At 63.1% G+C, this 18,432-nt stretch overlaps 1 protein-coding gene across 1 annotated transcript in view; it reads right to left on the reverse strand.

Moving 5' to 3' along the window:
• The window catches only part of RBFOX3 (RNA binding fox-1 homolog 3), a gene marked incomplete at its 3' end in the record, with an annotated part of 75,598 nt that extends 57,473 nt beyond the window's left edge, over positions 1-18,125 (reverse strand). The window contains exon 1 of the mRNA XM_080826552.1: positions 17,948-18,125. Coding sequence (XP_080682678.1) covers positions 17,948-18,052 — 105 coding nt within the window. The 5' untranslated portion in view covers positions 18,053-18,125. The remainder of the gene's footprint in view (positions 1-17,947) is intronic.
• Positions 18,126-18,432: the final 307 nt, after the last annotated feature.

Here is an 18,432-nt window from a genome sequence, read left to right on the forward strand (position 1 = left end):
TTTGTAGCCCAGCCTGCTCGAGAGCCAGGCGTGACCTCACCTCACGGGACGTGAGTCCTTCTGCACCGCAACACACTTCTGGGACACATGGGGGTCAAAGGGCTTTCTCCCCAAAGCCGGAAGTTTGCTCCTGCAGGTCTGGCTTCGGTCACAACCTCCCCCTTGCTCCTCCGACGTGCTCCCCTACGCCCCTGCACACTCCTGCCGTGGGTGGCGGCCACGGCATCAAAACCCACAACTCCCGAGGGCCGCCGCTGCCACAGTGGGCCGTCTGGGGACCAGGCAGATCAGAAAATAGCTCCCAGCCCCCCCTCCGTGGCTGTCCCTGCTGAGAAGTGGGAGGGAGGAGGAGGACAGACCTTGGCTGCCACTCACGCTCCCTGTAACCTCGGGTCCCATTAGACGAACGGTGCGATCCCAGCCTCACCTCTCGGAGCCCGGCATAATGGGGCATTAGAAGAGAATTGAATTTCCCTTTAATTACAATCGCCTACAGATACTGCTTCATTTGTAATCGGGTACTTAATGTGGTTTCCCCTCTTGCGCGCACGGGGCTCCCTGCGCACACATGGTCCCGGGCACATGCACGGGGTGGGGGGGGGCAGGCTCCACTCCTCGGGGCGCTGCCACCGGACACGCTCGTCCTCCGCCCGCCCTGTGAGGCCCGGCTCCGCGGCCAGCCAGACCCACCGCACGCGGGCCGTCCGTGTGGCCGTCACATGTCACACGGCTCACACATGCATGAACTGTCCTAATAGGCAGACGGAAGCATAATTTTTCCTCTGATTACATATTCAGCACTTCTGAGAAAATGAGATTTTAGTAATTCAATTGGACTGAGAAGCAGGGCTATAATAAAATGAAATTTGTAACAATCGTGCAGTTAAATTAGTTAAATGGAGAGGAAGAAGCCGTGCAAACCTGACCCCTCGGTCTCCTAAGGACTAATCAGACATTTGAACTCGGTTGTGCTAACAAAGCCCGGGGGTCTGCAGGGGGTGCAGGGGACAGACAGACAGGCGGGCCGCCGGAGAGCCGCTAGCCAGGGAGAAGGCATGAGAGCGGCGCCGGAGGAAGGAGGGGAGCAGAGAATGGGGAGGATGCAGGTGGCGGGAATGGAAAAACCCCACAGCACACTTTCTGCATCTGGCGGTTCTCAGACTCCCGTGTTCCCACCCCCACCCCGGGGCCACCTGGAGAGGGAGGAAGTCGCCAAGGGGACCCAGGTTTGTGCGAGAGGGTTTACAGGGATGTCCGGAGCAAGTGAGGCAGGCCGGGGGCTGTCCGGGGTGGGGAGACAGTGACAGCTGGGGACGGGTATTTCGGTGTCCCCGTGCCACCTCCCACCCCCAAACAGAGAGACTCCAGCTGCGGGGGAGACAGTAAGCTTCCCCTTCTGGCGGCCTCCGCCCCACCCCGCCCCACCCCGCCCCACCCCTGCTCTGAGCCCCTGCACCGCAGGGACAAGGCGTCTGGGAGCTGGCTTTGCAAAACTTGGCGCTGCACAGCCCGGCTCCGAGCTCTCGCCTGATGCAGCAGGCCTGGGGTCTCCTGGCTCAGTCCTCTGGGACCCTGAGTGTCTGGGGTGTCAAGACAGGGTGTCAGCAGCAATGCTGGGGAGGCCGTGGATCAGGAACAAGGGTTCAAGTCCACCCTCCCGGCTGGCGGCGCGCCTCGGGGACGGGCGAGGAGAGGCCCGGAGGCATCCCGCACACTGTCTGACTCCCAGCCAGACCCTCTGTTTTCAGGGAGCTGTCATCCAGGAGAACATCCTCCTGGGAAGACCCAGGCAAGATAACAAGTCCCCAGAGCCTGAGAGCCAGAGGACAAGACTTGACAGAGATGAAGGTGGCCGCCCAGCCCTGCCGCAGTGCCAGGTCCTGCCCGCACCCACATACCACGGGTTCCGAGCTGCCGGGGCGAGAAACTCCAGAGGAAGGCCCCTGAGGGGCGGCCGGGGGCGGCCGATGCAAAAGCCGTGTAGACGGGGCGCCCCCCTTTGTGGGGCCCCCATCGGGGCCCAGCAGGTGCGGCACCAGCTTCCCCACATTCAGCTTCTCTGTGCCCAGGTGCTCAGGGCAGCTCCCGGCCAGATGGCGTCCAGACAAGCCTGCTGCGGCCCACCCTGCCTGGGCCTGCGTGGAGCCTTCACCCGAGTCCGCCCCGACGCTGAGCCCTGCAAACAGGCTGGGCCCCAGGGAGGGGGCGGGCTTGGAGGGCGGGTTCTGGAGTGTCCACAGAAGCAGCTCCCTCCTCCCTCTGCTGGCAGGGCCCACCTCGGGGCCGCGACCCCGGCGGCCGTGGCAGAGGCAGAGGGGAATCGGTAAGGAAGCCCGGGGGTGCTGGTGTCCGAATTCTTCCCCGTCTGGCTCTGGGAAGGGAAAGGTCGGGAAGACGGCAAGTGCCAGGCCCTCCGGAGGGGTGGGCTTCACTGTGATGCTCAGGTTACCCCTGGGCCTGGCAGGCCCCCCTCGGGAGGGGCTGCAGGTGGGGAAACCCTGGGGCAGGACGCTGAAGCACATCTAGGGGGCTTTAGGGAGACGGGACAGCTCGGGACATCAAGACTCCCCGGGTGTGGCCCCGGGTGGAACACATTCCGGGGTCACTCCATCTAATACTCGAATTCCCCCAGACACAGCTGCCTGTCTGCAGAGAGAAGCAGGAGGCCGTGTGGCTGCTGTCGGGGGAAGGAGGTCGAGGGCATCCTCTGCCTGGTCTGATCCCCTCCCCTTCCGTGCGGGGGCAAGGGTCCCCGCTCCCAGCGGTGGGGAGCTGCTGCACAGGAAGTGTTGGGTGCCTCTGGGAATGGCCACCTTTGCCAATGACGCTGGCACCACCAGTGGCCTACAGGGCAGGGGACAGGGCAAAGATGGCAGCCTCGCCGGGCTGCGGACAAGGGTGCGCCTAGGCGGCCCTTCTCTGAGCCTCACCTGGGTGTGGGTTTGGAGCAGCTTGGCTGGGGGCGGGGGGCCAGGCACGCCCTGAGTTGTCCTGTCCCTCTTCTCCCCACACCAGCGTCCCCCTGGGACCCGGCATCTTGTCCATCCCCCACTCCTGGCTCCAGGAACAAGGCAAGCATCACATGCTAAGGAGGGACCCGGCCACACCCTGGTCCTCCCAGGAGGAGCCCCTCGGGCTCTGAGCGGACCCAGCGAGCGCTGGAGGGGGCTGCAGGGGCGGCACCCCCGCCCTCCACCCTAGCCCTCCGGGCCGGTGCCCCCTCCCAGGCTGGAGCGAGCCATTCAAATATTTATCCTTGTTTCATTTTCCGAAAGGGGAACAAAGAGAAAGCGACGGAGAGAGGAGAAAAAATCCAAGTTTCTCATTTGAAAGTTAATTAGTCTAATTAGGTCTAATTAAGAGCCCCCAACACAATGTAGCTCACAAATGAGCTGCTGGCTCCTCATTTCCTTTGGTTCTCATTTCAGACTGAGTCGGGGAAGCCTGCAAGGGGGAGGCCATCGTGGGGTCCCCTCCCTCTCTGGGGGGAGGCAGATGGTGGGGGCCGCACGGAGGCAGAGCCTGCGGGCCCGGATTCCTCCACGGAGGGCCTGACCCAGTGTGATGGGAGGGACGTACACCCCGTTCCCACTCCCGTCCCATCTGACAGCTCCTTGGGGCATCAGCTGGGACAGTCGGACCTGCCCTCGGGTTTGACTTGACGCTTAACACCAGGCGGTACATCCACTCCCCGGTTCTGCAGGCCCCTACACCTCGGGGGAGGTCAGGCAGTCATCAGGGACGGAGTTCTGGTTTGGGGTCCTGCTCTCTGACTCCCTGGCTGGGAGTGAACAGAGATCCCAGGCCCCGGGTGTGTGGAGTCGCAGGGAGGCGGATGAACACTGCAGAGCTCTGTCCCCGGGACCCCCAGGGCTGTGATGGGGGCCCAAGCGGGAAGGGTTACAAATCTGGCTTTGCCTCTCCTGCTCCCGGCCCCCTCCCCTCTCGCTCCTCATGAGGCTGGGGCCAGCCAAGCCCTGAGCCCAGAAAAGACAAAGGAGACCCAGCTCCACAGCCTCCGGGGACGGGCCCTTCGTCCTGCACCGCCGAGCGCTCCCACCCCAGCACAGCCCCAGAGAGGAGGGTGCCCGGCAGGCTCTCGGAGGGGCAGCGCACAAGACTGAGGTGAGGGCAGGTGTCAGGGGAGCTCGCTGAGAGGCCGACAGCCCGGGGCTGCAGACCCAGCAAAGCAGCCGCCGCACGGCTGGAGGGGCTGATTTCTGAACCAGGATCAAAAGCATTAAGTCAGCTTAGCTCTGAGCCACAGACAAAGGGGGGTCCCTGAGCCACCCAGTGGGAGCTGATCAGTGGGGGGCATGGAGGGGCTTCAGGAGGATCCCATGTGAGGGCACGGCTTCGGGGACAGGGACACCGGACATGCAGCACGAGGCCCAGGCCCTGGGAGTGTGCGCCCGATCGGGGGCAGTGGAGTGGAGGGAGGCCTACCCGCCCTGCCTGCCAGGACTGCCTCGACCCGACCCTGGGGGAGTGGGGCGCTCTGTGGGCAGCGTCCCAGGGCCAGAGCCACCCCTATCTTCTTAGCCTCTCAGTTTTTCTTTTCTGTAAAATGGGCTGATCACCTTTGCCCTAGGTGGGGGGCGGGCACGAGGCTGGGGAAATCCTGCCAGGTGCTCTCTGGCATCCCCATCAGGGCCCCCTGACCCAAGGCGGTGCTGATCTGGAGGGGGTGTGTGCGGCCCAGCACTGCACTGTGCACACGGGTCTGGCAGGGACGCACGGCCCCTGAACCCCACTTCACAGACAAGGCACCAGGCTCCTAAGCCAGAGTCTTCCAACCTCCCACCCCATCCTGTGCTGGCATTCCCAATCCTCACCCCCCAGCCTGCAAATGGCCCGGGGCAGGTCTGCCCGCAACCCCAGAGGGAGAGTCCCTTGGTGGGCGCCCCAGTCTCCCTGGTGCATTTGTGCTATCCCCGGCCCGGATTTCTGGCTCTGGCCCCTCGCACCTGGCCCTGGCCGGGGCCTGGCCAACCTGCAGCTGGAGCGTAGCTGGAGGTGCTGGACGGGCTCGGGAAGCTGCCTGTCTTGGCCTTGGATCCTCTCAGGGTCTCCTGTCGTCCCCTGCCCACGGGCAGCATGAGCCTGCAAAGTTCTAGTAATTTCCAAGGAGGCGGGAGGGGAAGATGCCCGGAGAGCAGTCCTCCAGCTGAAGAGGGTGGGGGTCTCTGGCTGGAGGAACGCCACAGGGCTGGGTGCAGAGGTGGTCAGCACTGTATTTATGGGAACGGGAAAACAGGAGAGCCGCCCGGAGAGCCTCAGGTAGCCAGGGGCTCTGCACACACGAGCTCACTGGGACGTCCTCCCCGAGAGGCCCTCACCACTCTGCCCCCCGACTCCTGGAGCACCCTGGCACCCACAGAGGATGAGGGACATTTGGCCAAGCCTCCCACGGACACTTTCAATTCTGAATTAAAATAAATCCCGTCATCAACTTGTGAATAGCACAATTACACTGCATTGGCTCAAGCATGAGTCTAAATTGTTAATTTGCTAAATGGAAATATTTAAGATAAACTACACATTTTGTGACCTTCTTTTTGCAATTCCTGTTTGTGGATTTCATGTATTTGTAGCCTGAAAGAGGCCGGCGTCTGTCAGGGCTGACCCCATCCCCAGCCTGGGACTGGCCACTTTGGCTGCACTGAGCCATGGTCCCCCCACGGGACGCCACGGAAGAAGAACAGATGTGTCCCACGGACCCCGGAGGAAACAGACCAGGATGGCGAACGGAGCCAGCGACCAGCAGGCCCTGCGTACTTGCCCCTCTGCACCAGACTTCACTTGACCACCACGAGTGCGCACTGGCCGGGGAGGGCGGAGGCCAGGTGGGCTTCGGGACGATGGAGGGTCCTGCAGGAGGCTCTGGGACAGGGGCAGAGAGGGTGGCTGGCAAGGGATAGGCCATGGCCTCCTCTGCCAGCCTGTGCGGGAAGGAGGGCCACTTGCTGGCTCACCCTCCCTGCTTGCCTGGTCCTGGCACCCCCCCGGGGCCACGGTGCCTGCATGGGGGCCACTCACTCCGCACTTTCCGCAGTCCCCAGTGCTTAGCCACGCAGCGGCCAACTTGGGCCTGCAGCTGGACGTAGGCACAGGCTGCCCCCCCAAACCACCACGCAAGCACACAGGCCAGGCTGCCTCCGAGACGGCTGCGCCCCTGCCCCACCGCAGCAGAGGGCCCGCCGCAGGTCGCCGAGGCCGGGAGACCGTGGGGGGCATGGGCCGGAGGAACCAGGCTCTGCATGAGGGCCGCAGGGACGGGCAGACCCTTCCAGCTTAGGGCCTGCGCACACGCGTCTGCTCGGCGCCCAGGCACCCGCTCCACGGGCGACCGTCGTCTGGGCTTCATCAGAAGAAACCAGACGATTCCTTCCCGTGCACGCCAGGCAGGGCCAAGGCTTGGACAGAGGTGCTGGACTAGCAAGAAGGAGACCAAACTGGGAAAGCTTAGGGTTCCCCACCCCGGCGGTGCAGGGGCTCCTCCTCTTCCACCCCAAGACCACGCACCCGCCTACCCTACGCAGGGTGAACCTCTCCCACGAGGCCCCCCGGAGGCCAGCCCGGCACCCGGCACCCCGCTGCCTCCCTGGTCGGTGAGCCCTCGAGGGCAGAGCCCAGACGTGAGGGGCCCCGCATCGCATGACTCTGTCACCGTGGAAGGTTCAGAATAGGGAAATCCACAGGGACAGGGAGCAGACTGGTGCTTGGCCGGGGGCTGGGGGCAGGGGTGGGGAAACAGCTAGAGAATGTTCTAGAACTGGACGCTAATGACGGTCGCAAAACTTGGTGAGTGTACTAAAACCATCGGACTCCAGGCTTCTTAAGGGCGTACTTTATGGCACGCGTTTCACCTCAGTAAAAAGGGACCACAAACAGGAACCATGCACGGCAAGATACAGTGGACGGTGCAAGAGATGAACCAAGCTTGCTCACGTCTAGAACACTCCTGCCCCTCGAGCCTCAGAACTCCCCCAGGGGCTGTGAGGGAAAACCCCTTCCCATCGCCACCACCTTGGCCACTCAGCCACTTCCCTGCTGGCCGGGCACGGAGCGGGCGCCTGGCCGGTTGGACAAGGCAGACCACTTGCTCCCCAGGTGGCCAGTGGAGGGAGGGCGGGGTCCCCAGCAGCAGGTTTACTGAACACCTGCTATGTGCCAGGCACTGTTCTGGACGCTGGGGAACCAGCAGGGAGCAAGAGACAAGAAGCCCTTCCCCACGTAGAGGCAAGCAAATCCACCAGTACGACACACGATGTGCCAGATACCCATAGAGGCTACAAACGAAAATGCAGCAGGGGGAAGGCGAAGACAGAGCGAGGGAGCGAGGCAGAGACGCGAGTCGAGAGAGGGCTCATGAGAGGAGCAGAGTCTTGAAGGAAATGAGAAAGCACATCGGGCAGGTGTCCGGGGACTGGCACCCCCCCCCCGGGGGGAGGCACAGCAAAGACAAAAGTCAGAAGGCTGGAGCTGCCCGGCAAGGACCACGAGTCCTCCTGCCAGGTCGGCGGGCACACCCCCAGCCCAGCTGCAGGGGATTCTGCGCGTCCGCTGCTCCCCTCCCCCAGGCCGGGAATCGCCCCCACCCCCTTGTCTGGGGGGCCTTCCCAGGTGGCGCCCAGGTGAGCTCTCTCTACCTGTGACCTTCTCGCCCCTCCCTCAGGTGCGCCAGCTCCCATCACCTTCCACCCCGGAGGCTCTCACAGGGGGCCACCGGTCACCCAGCCCCGAGCCCCGGCCGTGTGCTTCCCTGGCCAGGTGTCTGGCGGTGGCTGGTGGCGCAGGGAGGCGGGCGTGGGGCTGCCGCTTCTCTTGGCGGAACGAGGTCGTTGGCGGAACGAGCGACCTGGCAGAGATGCTCTGGGCACGTCTGCGGCCGGGATCCAGGAGGGCCGGCCGGGGCTGCAGCCGGGCTCAGACCAGATGTTGAGGGAGAACAAGAGGTAAAGGTGTTAAGCTTCCAAAAGGGTAGAGCAGACTCTCACATCTGTCCAGGGCACTCTCTGGTCCAGCTGAACAGGCCGGAAAGGAGGCCAGGAGAGGGAGCAGGACCCGGGGGTCCTTCACGGGGACGTGTGGCCCAGCCGAGCGCCGGCAGGACGGCTCCCGGGCCGGCGGGGGGAGGACTTTCTCCCCCATGGAGCCAGGGCCTGGGGCTTCTGAGGGCTGAGTGCACACGGAAGGGTCGGGGCTACGGCCACCACAACTGCCCACCCACCACGCATCAGCTCCGACCTCAAGCCAGAAACCACCGATTCCACGGGGGCCCTCTTCTCCACGGCCCGGGGGGACGGGGAACATCCAAAATCTCCCTTATTCGGCCCATCCATTCCCTCTCCTCACCGCCCGGCCCCAGGTCTGGACCCGCTGTCTCCTGCTCTGGCCTGCAGTGTCCTTCCCCATCCCAGACTCACCTTCCTCACCTGCAGGCCTGATCACGTCACAGCCCCCCCTGCTCAAGGCTTCCCGTACTCTCCTACTGCCTATGGAGAAAAGTTCAAACTTCTCAGCCAAGACCCCAAAACTCTTAACTGTTGCCCTCTCCTTTATGGCCCAGGTGCCAGGCCCTCCACGAAGGTGAACCCACTCGCCTGTGTCTCTCCATGTAAACTGTTGCCTGCCTTGTGGGATGGTCCAGATTCACCACGGACCCCCGCACCCCCGGCAAGGCAGAGCCCAGCTGCTCTGAGCCGTCCCTGCAGGTGTCCCGCTGGAACCTTCCAGACCTGCGCCGCCCACGGCAGCAGCCACCGGCCACGGCGCATCTGAGACGTGGCTGGTCTGTGTGCAATGGGCCACGAGTGAAAAACACGGAGTGGGTTCCGAAGATTTCGAGTGAACCAAGAATGCCAGATATCTCGGTCACGCTTAGATGGAGGGATGTTGTGGTGAACATATTCTGGGCTGGGTGACATAAAAGATAGCATTAAAATGAATTTCATCTGTTTCCTGGCACTCTGGTAGAGGGAGCTTCTAGAAAACTCAGCCCCCCCACCCCCCACCCCCGGTGTGGCCACCATCACACTTTCACGGACGGCGCTGCTCTGGGTCAGAGGTTGGCAAAATTTTCCTGTACAGTTGCACACTTTCCCAGCAAATATTTTGTGCTTTGCGGGCCATATGGTCTGTGCCACACTGGCGGACGCTGCCGCAGACAGCGCGTGGACCCGGGCGCGTGGCCGTGTTCCAACACAACTTTTTTATAAAAACAGACAGTGGGATGGATCGGGCAGTGGTCTCTGCTGTAGACTGCGGGTTTCTAGACTTTTGAAAAGGACTACTCAGTAAAATGTATTTTTGAAAAAAGGGGGAATGGGGGAGATTGATTCCAATTGCTTTATTTTGCCAAATTAAGGACATCCAAAAACAAAGAAAAAAACCCAGCAGGTATCACTGTAACTTAACTCAAATGGGCATTTCAAGCACAAAGACAGATTTGGGTGTAAGAAATCATCCCTCTATTCAGAATCTCAGCTTTCTGACCCGGCCCCTGGGCAGGCAGAGACTGTCAGGGACGCAGGTCATGTGCAGGCTGGTGCTGGCACAGTCCGGAGGATGTGATGGGGCTCAGACCTGGGGTCACAGGAGGGATCAAGGGCCGCGCCATCCACAGCCCCGGAAGGACACCAAGTCCCAGAGCGGGTGACTCCCCGGCCCTCCTTCCACGCCGATTCTGATGGACAAGGGTCTGCATTTTTAGCGGGCTCCCTGGGCTGCTGGTCCAGAGACCAGATGGGAGCAGTGAGACCTGAGTTCTGCGTTATCCAGCAGAACTTTCTGCAACGATAGAAACGTTCTAGCTCTGCCCAGCAGGGTAGCCAGGACCCTGCACGGGCGCAGAGCCTTAGACACGTGCTGGTCTGAACAGGTGCATGCTGTACGCGTACGGGACTTCAGAACTTAGTACAAAAACAAAAACGCAAACCATCTCGCCAAGAACTTATACTGACCCCATGTTGGGGGGATATGTGGGATATATTGGGTTAAATAACATGCAATTTATCTCTTCTGCTGCTTTTCGCTTCTTTTAAGTGGCTGTTACCACTTTCCCACCGGCTGGCACTGCATTTGTACTGGAGAGCATCACTCTGCAGCCTCTGAGACAGTGAGCCGGCTAGCCTCCGTTGAATTCCTCTGGTGACGGGGAACTCACCACCTCACCTAACAACCAATGCTGAAGTTGGGAGATTATAGTTAGAATTGTCCTTCGACATTTTCCTTTAAAGCCACCGTCCCTTCTTACTCTCTGGTCCTGTCCAGGCGCAGAGGGTCTGCTCTCCCTGATGTGACCACCTGCTGGCCTTGGAAACGGTCAGACTTTCCAGATCCTGGTTGAGCCCAGGATGCCATGAGTCAGTCCTCCTGACCCGCCGCCCATAAAAACAGCTTTCCTACGGATAATGGAACAAATCCCTGTGCACAGGCTCTCCATTTCCAACCCCACTTCCCAGGGGCAGGTGGCCCCGACCGGTCCCTGTACTAGTTTACTGTGAGGAACTAAGGCCCAGGTGGAGGGCGGCAGGACGGGCAGAGCTGCGATTGGAACCCGACCCTTCCTGATTGTTAATCCAGGCTTCATCCCTGTGCCTCCCCGTGCGGCTGGAGACAGCGGTGAGTTCCCACTTCGTTCCCCTGCTCCTGGGACCCCCTCCCAATACTTGTACTGAGTTCTGCACACACGGCATGCGGCCGCTGAGCCAAAGGGAGGGCCGTTGTTATCGGTGACGTCCTAGTGACCCCCGACCCCAGAACCACCGCCAGGGCACCTCATCGGCTCACGGGCTCAAGACCTTCACGTCTCCTGCTTGTTTCCCTGGTTCACCTCAACTCCTAGGTCAGATTCCTTCTGAATTCCCAACCTGCTCACCTCCAGCAGGAGAAACAGGAGAACAAGGAGAGTCGTGCTGGCACGGGCGAACAGGGCCCCTCTCCAGGCCAGGAGGCCCCAAGAGAAGGTGGAGGCACGAGGGGACCCTCCCTCCAGAGCGTCCCCGAACGCTGGGTGCTCGGCTCCCCCGGGGCTGGGGCCGTGTCTTCACGGTGGCTCTCTGTTGCCTTCTCAACAAAGGTGCGTGCACTCACGCATGTACGCATGCACAAGTACACACGAGCACACACGGTACACAATCACGCACGCACACACACAGATGTACAACCACACGCGCACACAGGACCCCACGCGGCCCTGCGGCCCCACGGCTGCTCCCCTGCCTGACAGGCTGCCCACTCGGGGTGCCCGAGACATGGATAGCACGTCTGCATTGGTGGTGACAGGACAGGCACAGGCTGGGGGGAGCACGCAGGAGCCTCTACAGCCCCCAGAGCCCTCTGGAGGGGAAAGAAAGAAGACATCATGTCCCATCTTAGAGACGCAGAAGCCTGGGCCTGGACGGGAAGGCGTGGGCTGGCTCCCTCCTGTGAGCGGGGCCCATGGCATCCAGAGCAGACCAGCCCAAAGCCTCCAGCTCCCGCCCCAGCCGCAGTGGGTCTCCCTCCAGAACTGGACTCGCTCTCCCCGGGGGGCCCAGACACCACGGACCCTCTGCGCCCGTGGCACTCAGGTCTGGGAACACAGTCCTGTTCCAGGCCACGCAGACCCTGGCGGAACCACGTAACCACCTGGCCGTTGGGTTGGCAGGCCGGGAGGGGGCTGTGGGGGGCTGCACGAGCTGGCCGGAGCTCAGGACAGGAGGAGGGGCTGGAATCCCCTGGGAGGAAGAGGGGGTGACGGGGAGAAGCAGAGGGAACACAAATACAGAAAAGGAGAGAAAGTAGGCCGGGAGGGAAGAAGGGGGAGAGGCTTAGAAGCATGGAAAAGTCTGGACGCAGGCACGGACACGAAGGCGGAAGGCAAAGGCTGGAGGCCAGTCAGGAAGCACGGAGAGAGACGCTAGGACGAAAGAGGCCAAGGGCAGGTGGGGATGGCCTTGGGCAGCCTCACCAGGACCCCCGAGGTCTGGGGGACTGGTTAAGCCCTGCATCGGGCAGTAAGGGAACCCCGTCCGCAGCAACTGCATCTCCAGGCCTGGGCTAGAATCCACCCCTGGCCACGGAGACCCTGGGGGTGCCCCCGTCCCACACTACCAGGAGCTTTGGGCCCAGCGCACAGGACCACTGCCTTTGGTTCGGGGCCCGAGTTGGGCGCCAGGAGTCGCAGGCGCCATCCCAGAGCTGCTGACATCCCAGAGGCGCTGCCGGCTCCTGCTCTCTCCCCGGAGCCCCACGTTCTGCTCCGAACCACCCCAGGAGGCTGTCCCCAAGACCAAAGACAGGAAGCAGAGGACACTTGTGCAGGCACCTCAGCCTCGCCTCCTCCAAGGACGGCCGCTGTGTGTGGTCCCCGAGCTCAGTGCAGTAGGCACAGGCTCCGGGCCGTGCGGGGAAAGGGACAGGCCGCAGGCAGAGTCGGCCCCGCTGCAGTGTCCTTCCCTGCCCTCAGTGGACCTCCCAGCGCGCCAGCCGCCGTCGACTGAGCCCACAGACCACTGTGCCTGCTCCCTGGGTCCTGTGGGCCACACACGGGTCCTCACGTGGGGCCTTCGGGACGTGGCTTCTCTGTACTCAATAAGCACCCGGAGCCTCAGTACGGGTGAACCCCCTCTCAGACTCCCTGGGGATCACTGTAGGCGGGGAAGATGCGGGCTGAGCCAACCTTTTACTTGTGATTCTGGGAAACAGGGCATGTCATTCGAACCTCGGTCACCAACTATAACTATGGGAAACAGACACAGGCCTCCCTAGTGGAACTGAAAAACCCTACAAACGCTGTCCCGAGAAGAGTCTGCCATGCCCCACCTGCTTTGAGGGCCAGTGACTGACCCGGCCACCCCCAGTCCCTCAGGCCCAAGACATGCACATCTGTCCACATGACAACGCACTGGCTCGGAAGATGCCCCACGCGTCTCCCCCTCTGCGCCGAGACACCTCGCGGGGCTGCCGGAGCTCCCAGGCCACTCTACTCTTTACAGACTTCATGCTCAGTGGGGTCTGAACACGGAGCAGCCCTCGGGCTGCACCCCAAGCTGGGTCTCCCTCCAGGCCATCACTCCTCGCCCTGCCCGTCTCCTGTGCTCACCCGGCTGGCACACCAGGCTCCCTGCTCACGCTCTCCGGGGAAACCCACTCACCCCACAGGACAAGAGTCAACAAAGCAGGCCACTTCCACTCTCCCCAACCCAAAAGGAATCTCCGAAACGCCGCTGGCTAAAACTCCGCAGGCATGACGAGAGCTCGCACCGCACGGAGGCTCCCGTCCTGACACTTCAGCTCTGCGTGTGGCTGGGAGGCGGTCAGACGGCAGATGCTGCCGGGTCCTCGGCACCCTCCGGCTCAAGACACACCCGAGCCTTGATTCTGGGGTAGAAGCCAGGCTCTGCTTGTCAGTGGCGTCCCCCAACCTCCATGTGCCTCGGTTTCCTTAACCGTGAAATGTGCACGCATACTCGGCCGATTCTGCGACAAACGTGGGCCGCCAGAGCGCTAATTGGGCAGGAACCCACAGAAATCACTGAGTGACTTTGGCGACCAGATGACCCCAATGGCCCAGACTGCGACAGCAGTTCCTTCTGAAGACGCGGACAAGCTTCTGTCCTGGGCCTGGCCCCGGCCCTCCCATGGGCCAGGGTGTACTCACAGGCCCGTGATGTCCGCAGCAGCAAGCATGTCCCAGACGGGGTTCCTGCAGTCACACCAAGGAGACAGGCCAACAGCTCAGGGGACAAACATTGGCCCCGGGCGCACTCAGGCTGTATGAGAAGCGGCAGGACCTTTGCTACAGTAACTAATCCTACGAAAAGTTCTATCGAGTGGTGCTGCTACCCGCCAAAAGCGATTATTAATGAGACGAGCTTCCTAATTAATCTCAAATAGACCCTAGAATTCCCCAACCACCCCCAGAAGCCCTTGGGTCCCAGAGCCTGAGGGAGTGCCTGTCACCGTCAGCGTCTCCAACAAGCAACCAGCCTCCCGCTGGTAGCTGGGTGCAAAGGTGACACCCTCCATGGAAACTTCCGGAGGCTGCCAGTATCTTCGAGGGCAAGCGAGGCTATCCGTGATTTCATCTCGATTGAGGGCAGAAGGAAGATGAGATCAACAGAGCTCGGAACACAGCCCTCAGGAAGGTGCCGCTCACCGTCTCCAGGGCCCGTTCTCCCTCGGACCAGCCGGTGACCCACGGGTGCAGCCCCACCCCTCGTCACCAGCGCTCCTGTGCTCCCTCTTCGAAACTGAAGGCCCTTGTATCTCTCCCCCAGGGTGATTTCCCAGCTTCGCAGTGGGATATGGTGATAAGATTCCCCTACAGCACACTGCCGCTTAACAGTAAGTCACAACTGTGACAAAATCTCACTTTGCGGCCCTGGGGTTTTCCCTCCTGCCCCCTACAACTGTCTTCTCCTGGGGCCCAGACGCGGGCCTCACGGGGAGTCTCACCGAGCTCCTCGATTTGCAGACGAGCTCCTCCCTGCTCTGAAAGGTGACCAGCATCGACCTCATGCCTCGTCGGGCCGGCCGCAATGCACCACGGTCGACAGTCTTCCCGTGTCCCACCCCAGGATCCCCAGGAGGGGCCAGATGTAGGGGGACCAGGGCTCTGGGCTGCCCTGTGGGGAACTGAGGGACTCAGAGGGAGCCCTCAGTGGGCTCCACACCAGGCTGCGCAGGTGGGGAAAACGAGGTTGCCCGGGGCCCCTCGGGTAAGCTCTTAGCAAATACCAGAGCCCGGACAGCAGCCAGACGTCTCTTGGGGTCAGTGACCCGACGCTGTGCAGTGGACAGTTAGGACTCTGACAATCACCAGCTCCACTGAGAGGCTGGGAGGAGGGACGCCTGACGACGAGTGTCTCTAATGAATTACAGAAGTCACTGTGTCTCGGGGGGACTCGGCCTGGTCTCCGCACACGTGGGGTTGAGCCCATGCAGCAGGAAAAAGCTCCGCTCTGCCGCTGCGTTAACAGAGAACGGAATTCCGTTGGTTGACGTTTCACCTTCTAATTGCAAGGCTGAAAGCCTGTATGCTGCCAGCGCTTGCCTGTTTAAATGCTGCATCTCAATGTGCCACAAACCACGTCTCGTGTCCTGCTTGATTTCCCGTGTTCGCTCCTGCTCCTCCTCTCAGGTGTGCGGCCCAGACTCAACCCAGCACCAGGGCTCGCTCATGTAGACCTGCGAGGCGGGGCTGCGGGGAAGACGAGCTCTGATCCCAGCCAGATACCTGCCCGGGGGGCCGCCTGGGACCCCCTCCTCCCGTGGTCTCCACTTCCAGGGGACATGGGAGGCTCTGTCTTCCTCCAGAGGTGGTGGGGGACAAGCAAGGTCTCCAAAGACCCGTCATTATTTGTTTCTCGCTGACCCTGGACCTCCGGAGCTGCATATGCTCCCAGAAGCCTGTGTCCCTACAGAGAGCCAGGAAATGGCTGCATTCGAGATCTCTCCCGGCCCTTGGAGACACACGGCCACCCGCTGCAGACTGCTTCGGAGGAAACAGGGTACTTCAGAGCCTGGCCCAGTGGGCCCGCTCTGGTTTTCCCAGAGACGATTGTGCTCATGGCTGGCACCCACTCGGTGGTGTCAGCCCAGAAGCCAGATGGCCCGCTGGCATCTTCTCGCCTGACCGCTGCCCCTCCAGAAAGCTCCAAATGCCACCAGCTGGGGATGCACTGACCCAGCCCTGGAGGGACTGGCGTCCCTTCCTCCGGGTCGTGTGGCTGAGTATGCTCACCCCAACCACCAGCACAGGTCTGATGCCATCAAGGCAGTGCCAACATTCGCCAGTTTCCAGAGGCTTGCGGCTACTTCATTGTAACTCAACCCTCCCATTCGGCCTGAGAGGACGGGATGCTCTTGTTCTCCTTCTCAGAGGAAGATCCTGAGGTTCAGAGAGGTGAACTGACTTGCCTAATACAGCCAGTACACTGCAGATTAATCTCCCACCCACTGTCTGTGTAGGAAGCCAGGGTCTCCTGGGGTCTGGCAGCCCCGGGGAGTTCCCATGTGTAGCCATGGGGGGGGGGGGCAGATGCTTCCTACCTGAGCGGGTCTGCTAGGTCTGCTCCTGACTTTACCTGTGGGCTTGTTAAAAATGCAGATTCCTGGGGTCCACCCCAGCGGTCCCCAAGTGACTGCTGCACTCATGGAAATTTGGTATGCCCTGGAAGGCTGACCTCCCAGGTCCACCCTGACCATCTGCAACTCAAATGACAATGGGGAATTTGGGGAGTCGGTCACGGCCTGGGCTTGGATACCTGCCTGCCTGGGGGAATGGGAGGTCCCTCAGCAGCTCCTGTCACCACTGAGCTGTGCCCAGGACTGCCCAGATGTCACAGGTGGTCCTAGGGAGGGTGGGAGCAAGGGCCAAGGTCTGTGGATCACAGGTCACTTCGGTGGCCCTTTGTGTCTCACCAGCGGTCAGTACCCCCCCGCCCCCGCCCCGTTCCTTCCTCTGCAGCTGCTGACACGCTCAGCAATCCCACTGCGTGGATCCTTGTAAGGGGCTGACCTGAGTGCCCAGCAGCCTAGGGACTGACCTGGCTCAGCTCCGAGGGCCCCATCTTTGCCTGTGCGTCCACAGCTCCTCCTGAGCCACCTGCAAGGGCCCCTTCTTTCTTGGCTCCCTGGGGAGCCCAAGGGACACAAAATGACAAAAACCCACCAACCAAAGGCCCGGCCCCACCTGGAGCCTGTCACGGTCTCCAAGAAACACACCTTCAAATGCATACACAGGAGAGGTGGTGGAAGTACATGTTCACTTAAGACTCTCAGGCCTGGCCTGACCCTGACTGTCAGCTGTGCGTGATCCCCTCTACCTTCTGCCTCCCACCTCCACACCCAGGCCCAAGTGCAGACCCAGTCCCAAGGGAACCCTCCCCGCTGGGATGCTCAGGCCCCAGGACCGTCAGCCTGAAGATCTCCAGGCCTCACGGTCCTCCCCCTTCAAGCCCCGGGCCTCTCCAAGCTAGCAGCCGCCCCCACCCCTGCAGACCCAGGCAGAGGTTGGGGTGCTAAAGAGAAAGCAAGCAGCCCCAGAGCGCAGGGAGGGAGGCCGAGCCCGGAGGTGTGGGCGGCCTGGGTGGGTGAGGCAGGGTACCGCAGCCCCCAGCCGGCTCTGGCTGGGCCGGCACTGGGATCCGCAGCCCCGAGAGACCAAGGGGCCTGGGGGAGGCGAGGAAGTGCCCCCTCCATCCCCAGTGCAGGCCTGGGACCGCACCGATTCCGCATTGGGTGGGATCGCAGGACCCCCGCCCCGCACACCACGGCAGGCGGGCAGGCAGGCAGCAGCTGCTGCTCTGTGCGCACCTCCCGCGGAGCGTCCTGGGGCTTTGGGGGCTCAGAGTCGCTCGTCTTTCTGCCCCCCTCACCAGCCCCAGCTTCCTGCGCAGCCCGGCAGATCGCAAAAGTCTGGCCCCAGCCCCCTCCCCGGGCCGGAGCTCCGGGGCCTCCCTCGCCAGCCCCACCAGGCGGGTGGCCCGTCTCCCCCGAGGCCCGCGCGCGGTCCCCGCTGCAGCAGAGCTCGGCGCCCCCGCCGCCGCCGCCTCCGCGCGGCCCCCCGGCTTTCCCGACGCGGCCGGGGAGGGGCCCAGCTCCCCGCCCCCGCGCCCCCCGCGGCCCGGCGCGAAGTTCCCCAAAGCGACCGCGGCGCCGGGAACCCCCGCCCCCTCCCCTCCGGCTTCCCCCGAGACTCCGCCCGCCGCCCCCTCCCGCGCCTTCGGAAAAGTTGCGAGCGACGCCCCAAACTCCGGCCCCCCGCCCTGCGCCGCGCGCGCCCGGGGCGACCCCGCGCTCGGCCGCCGCTCCCCCCGCCGGGCCCCGGCGCCATGACGCGGGGAGCGCAGCGGGGCCCCGGCGGCGGCGCGGAGGCGGCCGAGCGCGGGGTGGGCGGCGGCGCGGGGCGCACGTGCGCCGGGCGGGGGGCCGCGCGGGGCCGGGGGCAGCTTACCTGTTGGAGGTAGAGGAAGGCGGGCGGGCAGGGCACGGAGTGCGGGAGCATGCTGCCGGAGTTGGACAGCAGGAGGCAGCCCGAGTTCGCCATGGAGCACAGCATGGGGCGGCAGGGGGGCGCCCGGCGGCAGCTCTGCGCTCGCTGCGCGGCTCGCACCCTCCGCGCGTCCCTCGGTGTGTGCGCGCGCCCTGCCTCCCGGGCGCCCTCTCCGTCTCCTCCTCCTCCTCTTCCTCCTCGGCCCTCCCCTCCCCCTCGCGGCGCTCCTCAGGAGGGAGGCATGGACGGCGAGCGGCGCGCCTCTGCCCGGTGCTCCCCTGCCCGGGCGGGGATGCTGGGCAGAGCGCGCGCGAGAACACGGCCCGGCAGGCTGTGTGCGCGAGAGGAGGGACGAGGGCAGCGGGGGAGCGGGCGCCCGTCACTTTGGAGCCACCGGAGCCCTGTCTGCAAAGAGTGGTGCGTGTGCGTGTGGGTGCGCGCGTGTG

This window comes from Martes martes, assembly GCF_963455335.1.
Source record: "Martes martes genome assembly, chromosome: 16".
Lineage (NCBI taxonomy): Eukaryota > Metazoa > Chordata > Mammalia > Carnivora > Mustelidae > Martes > Martes martes.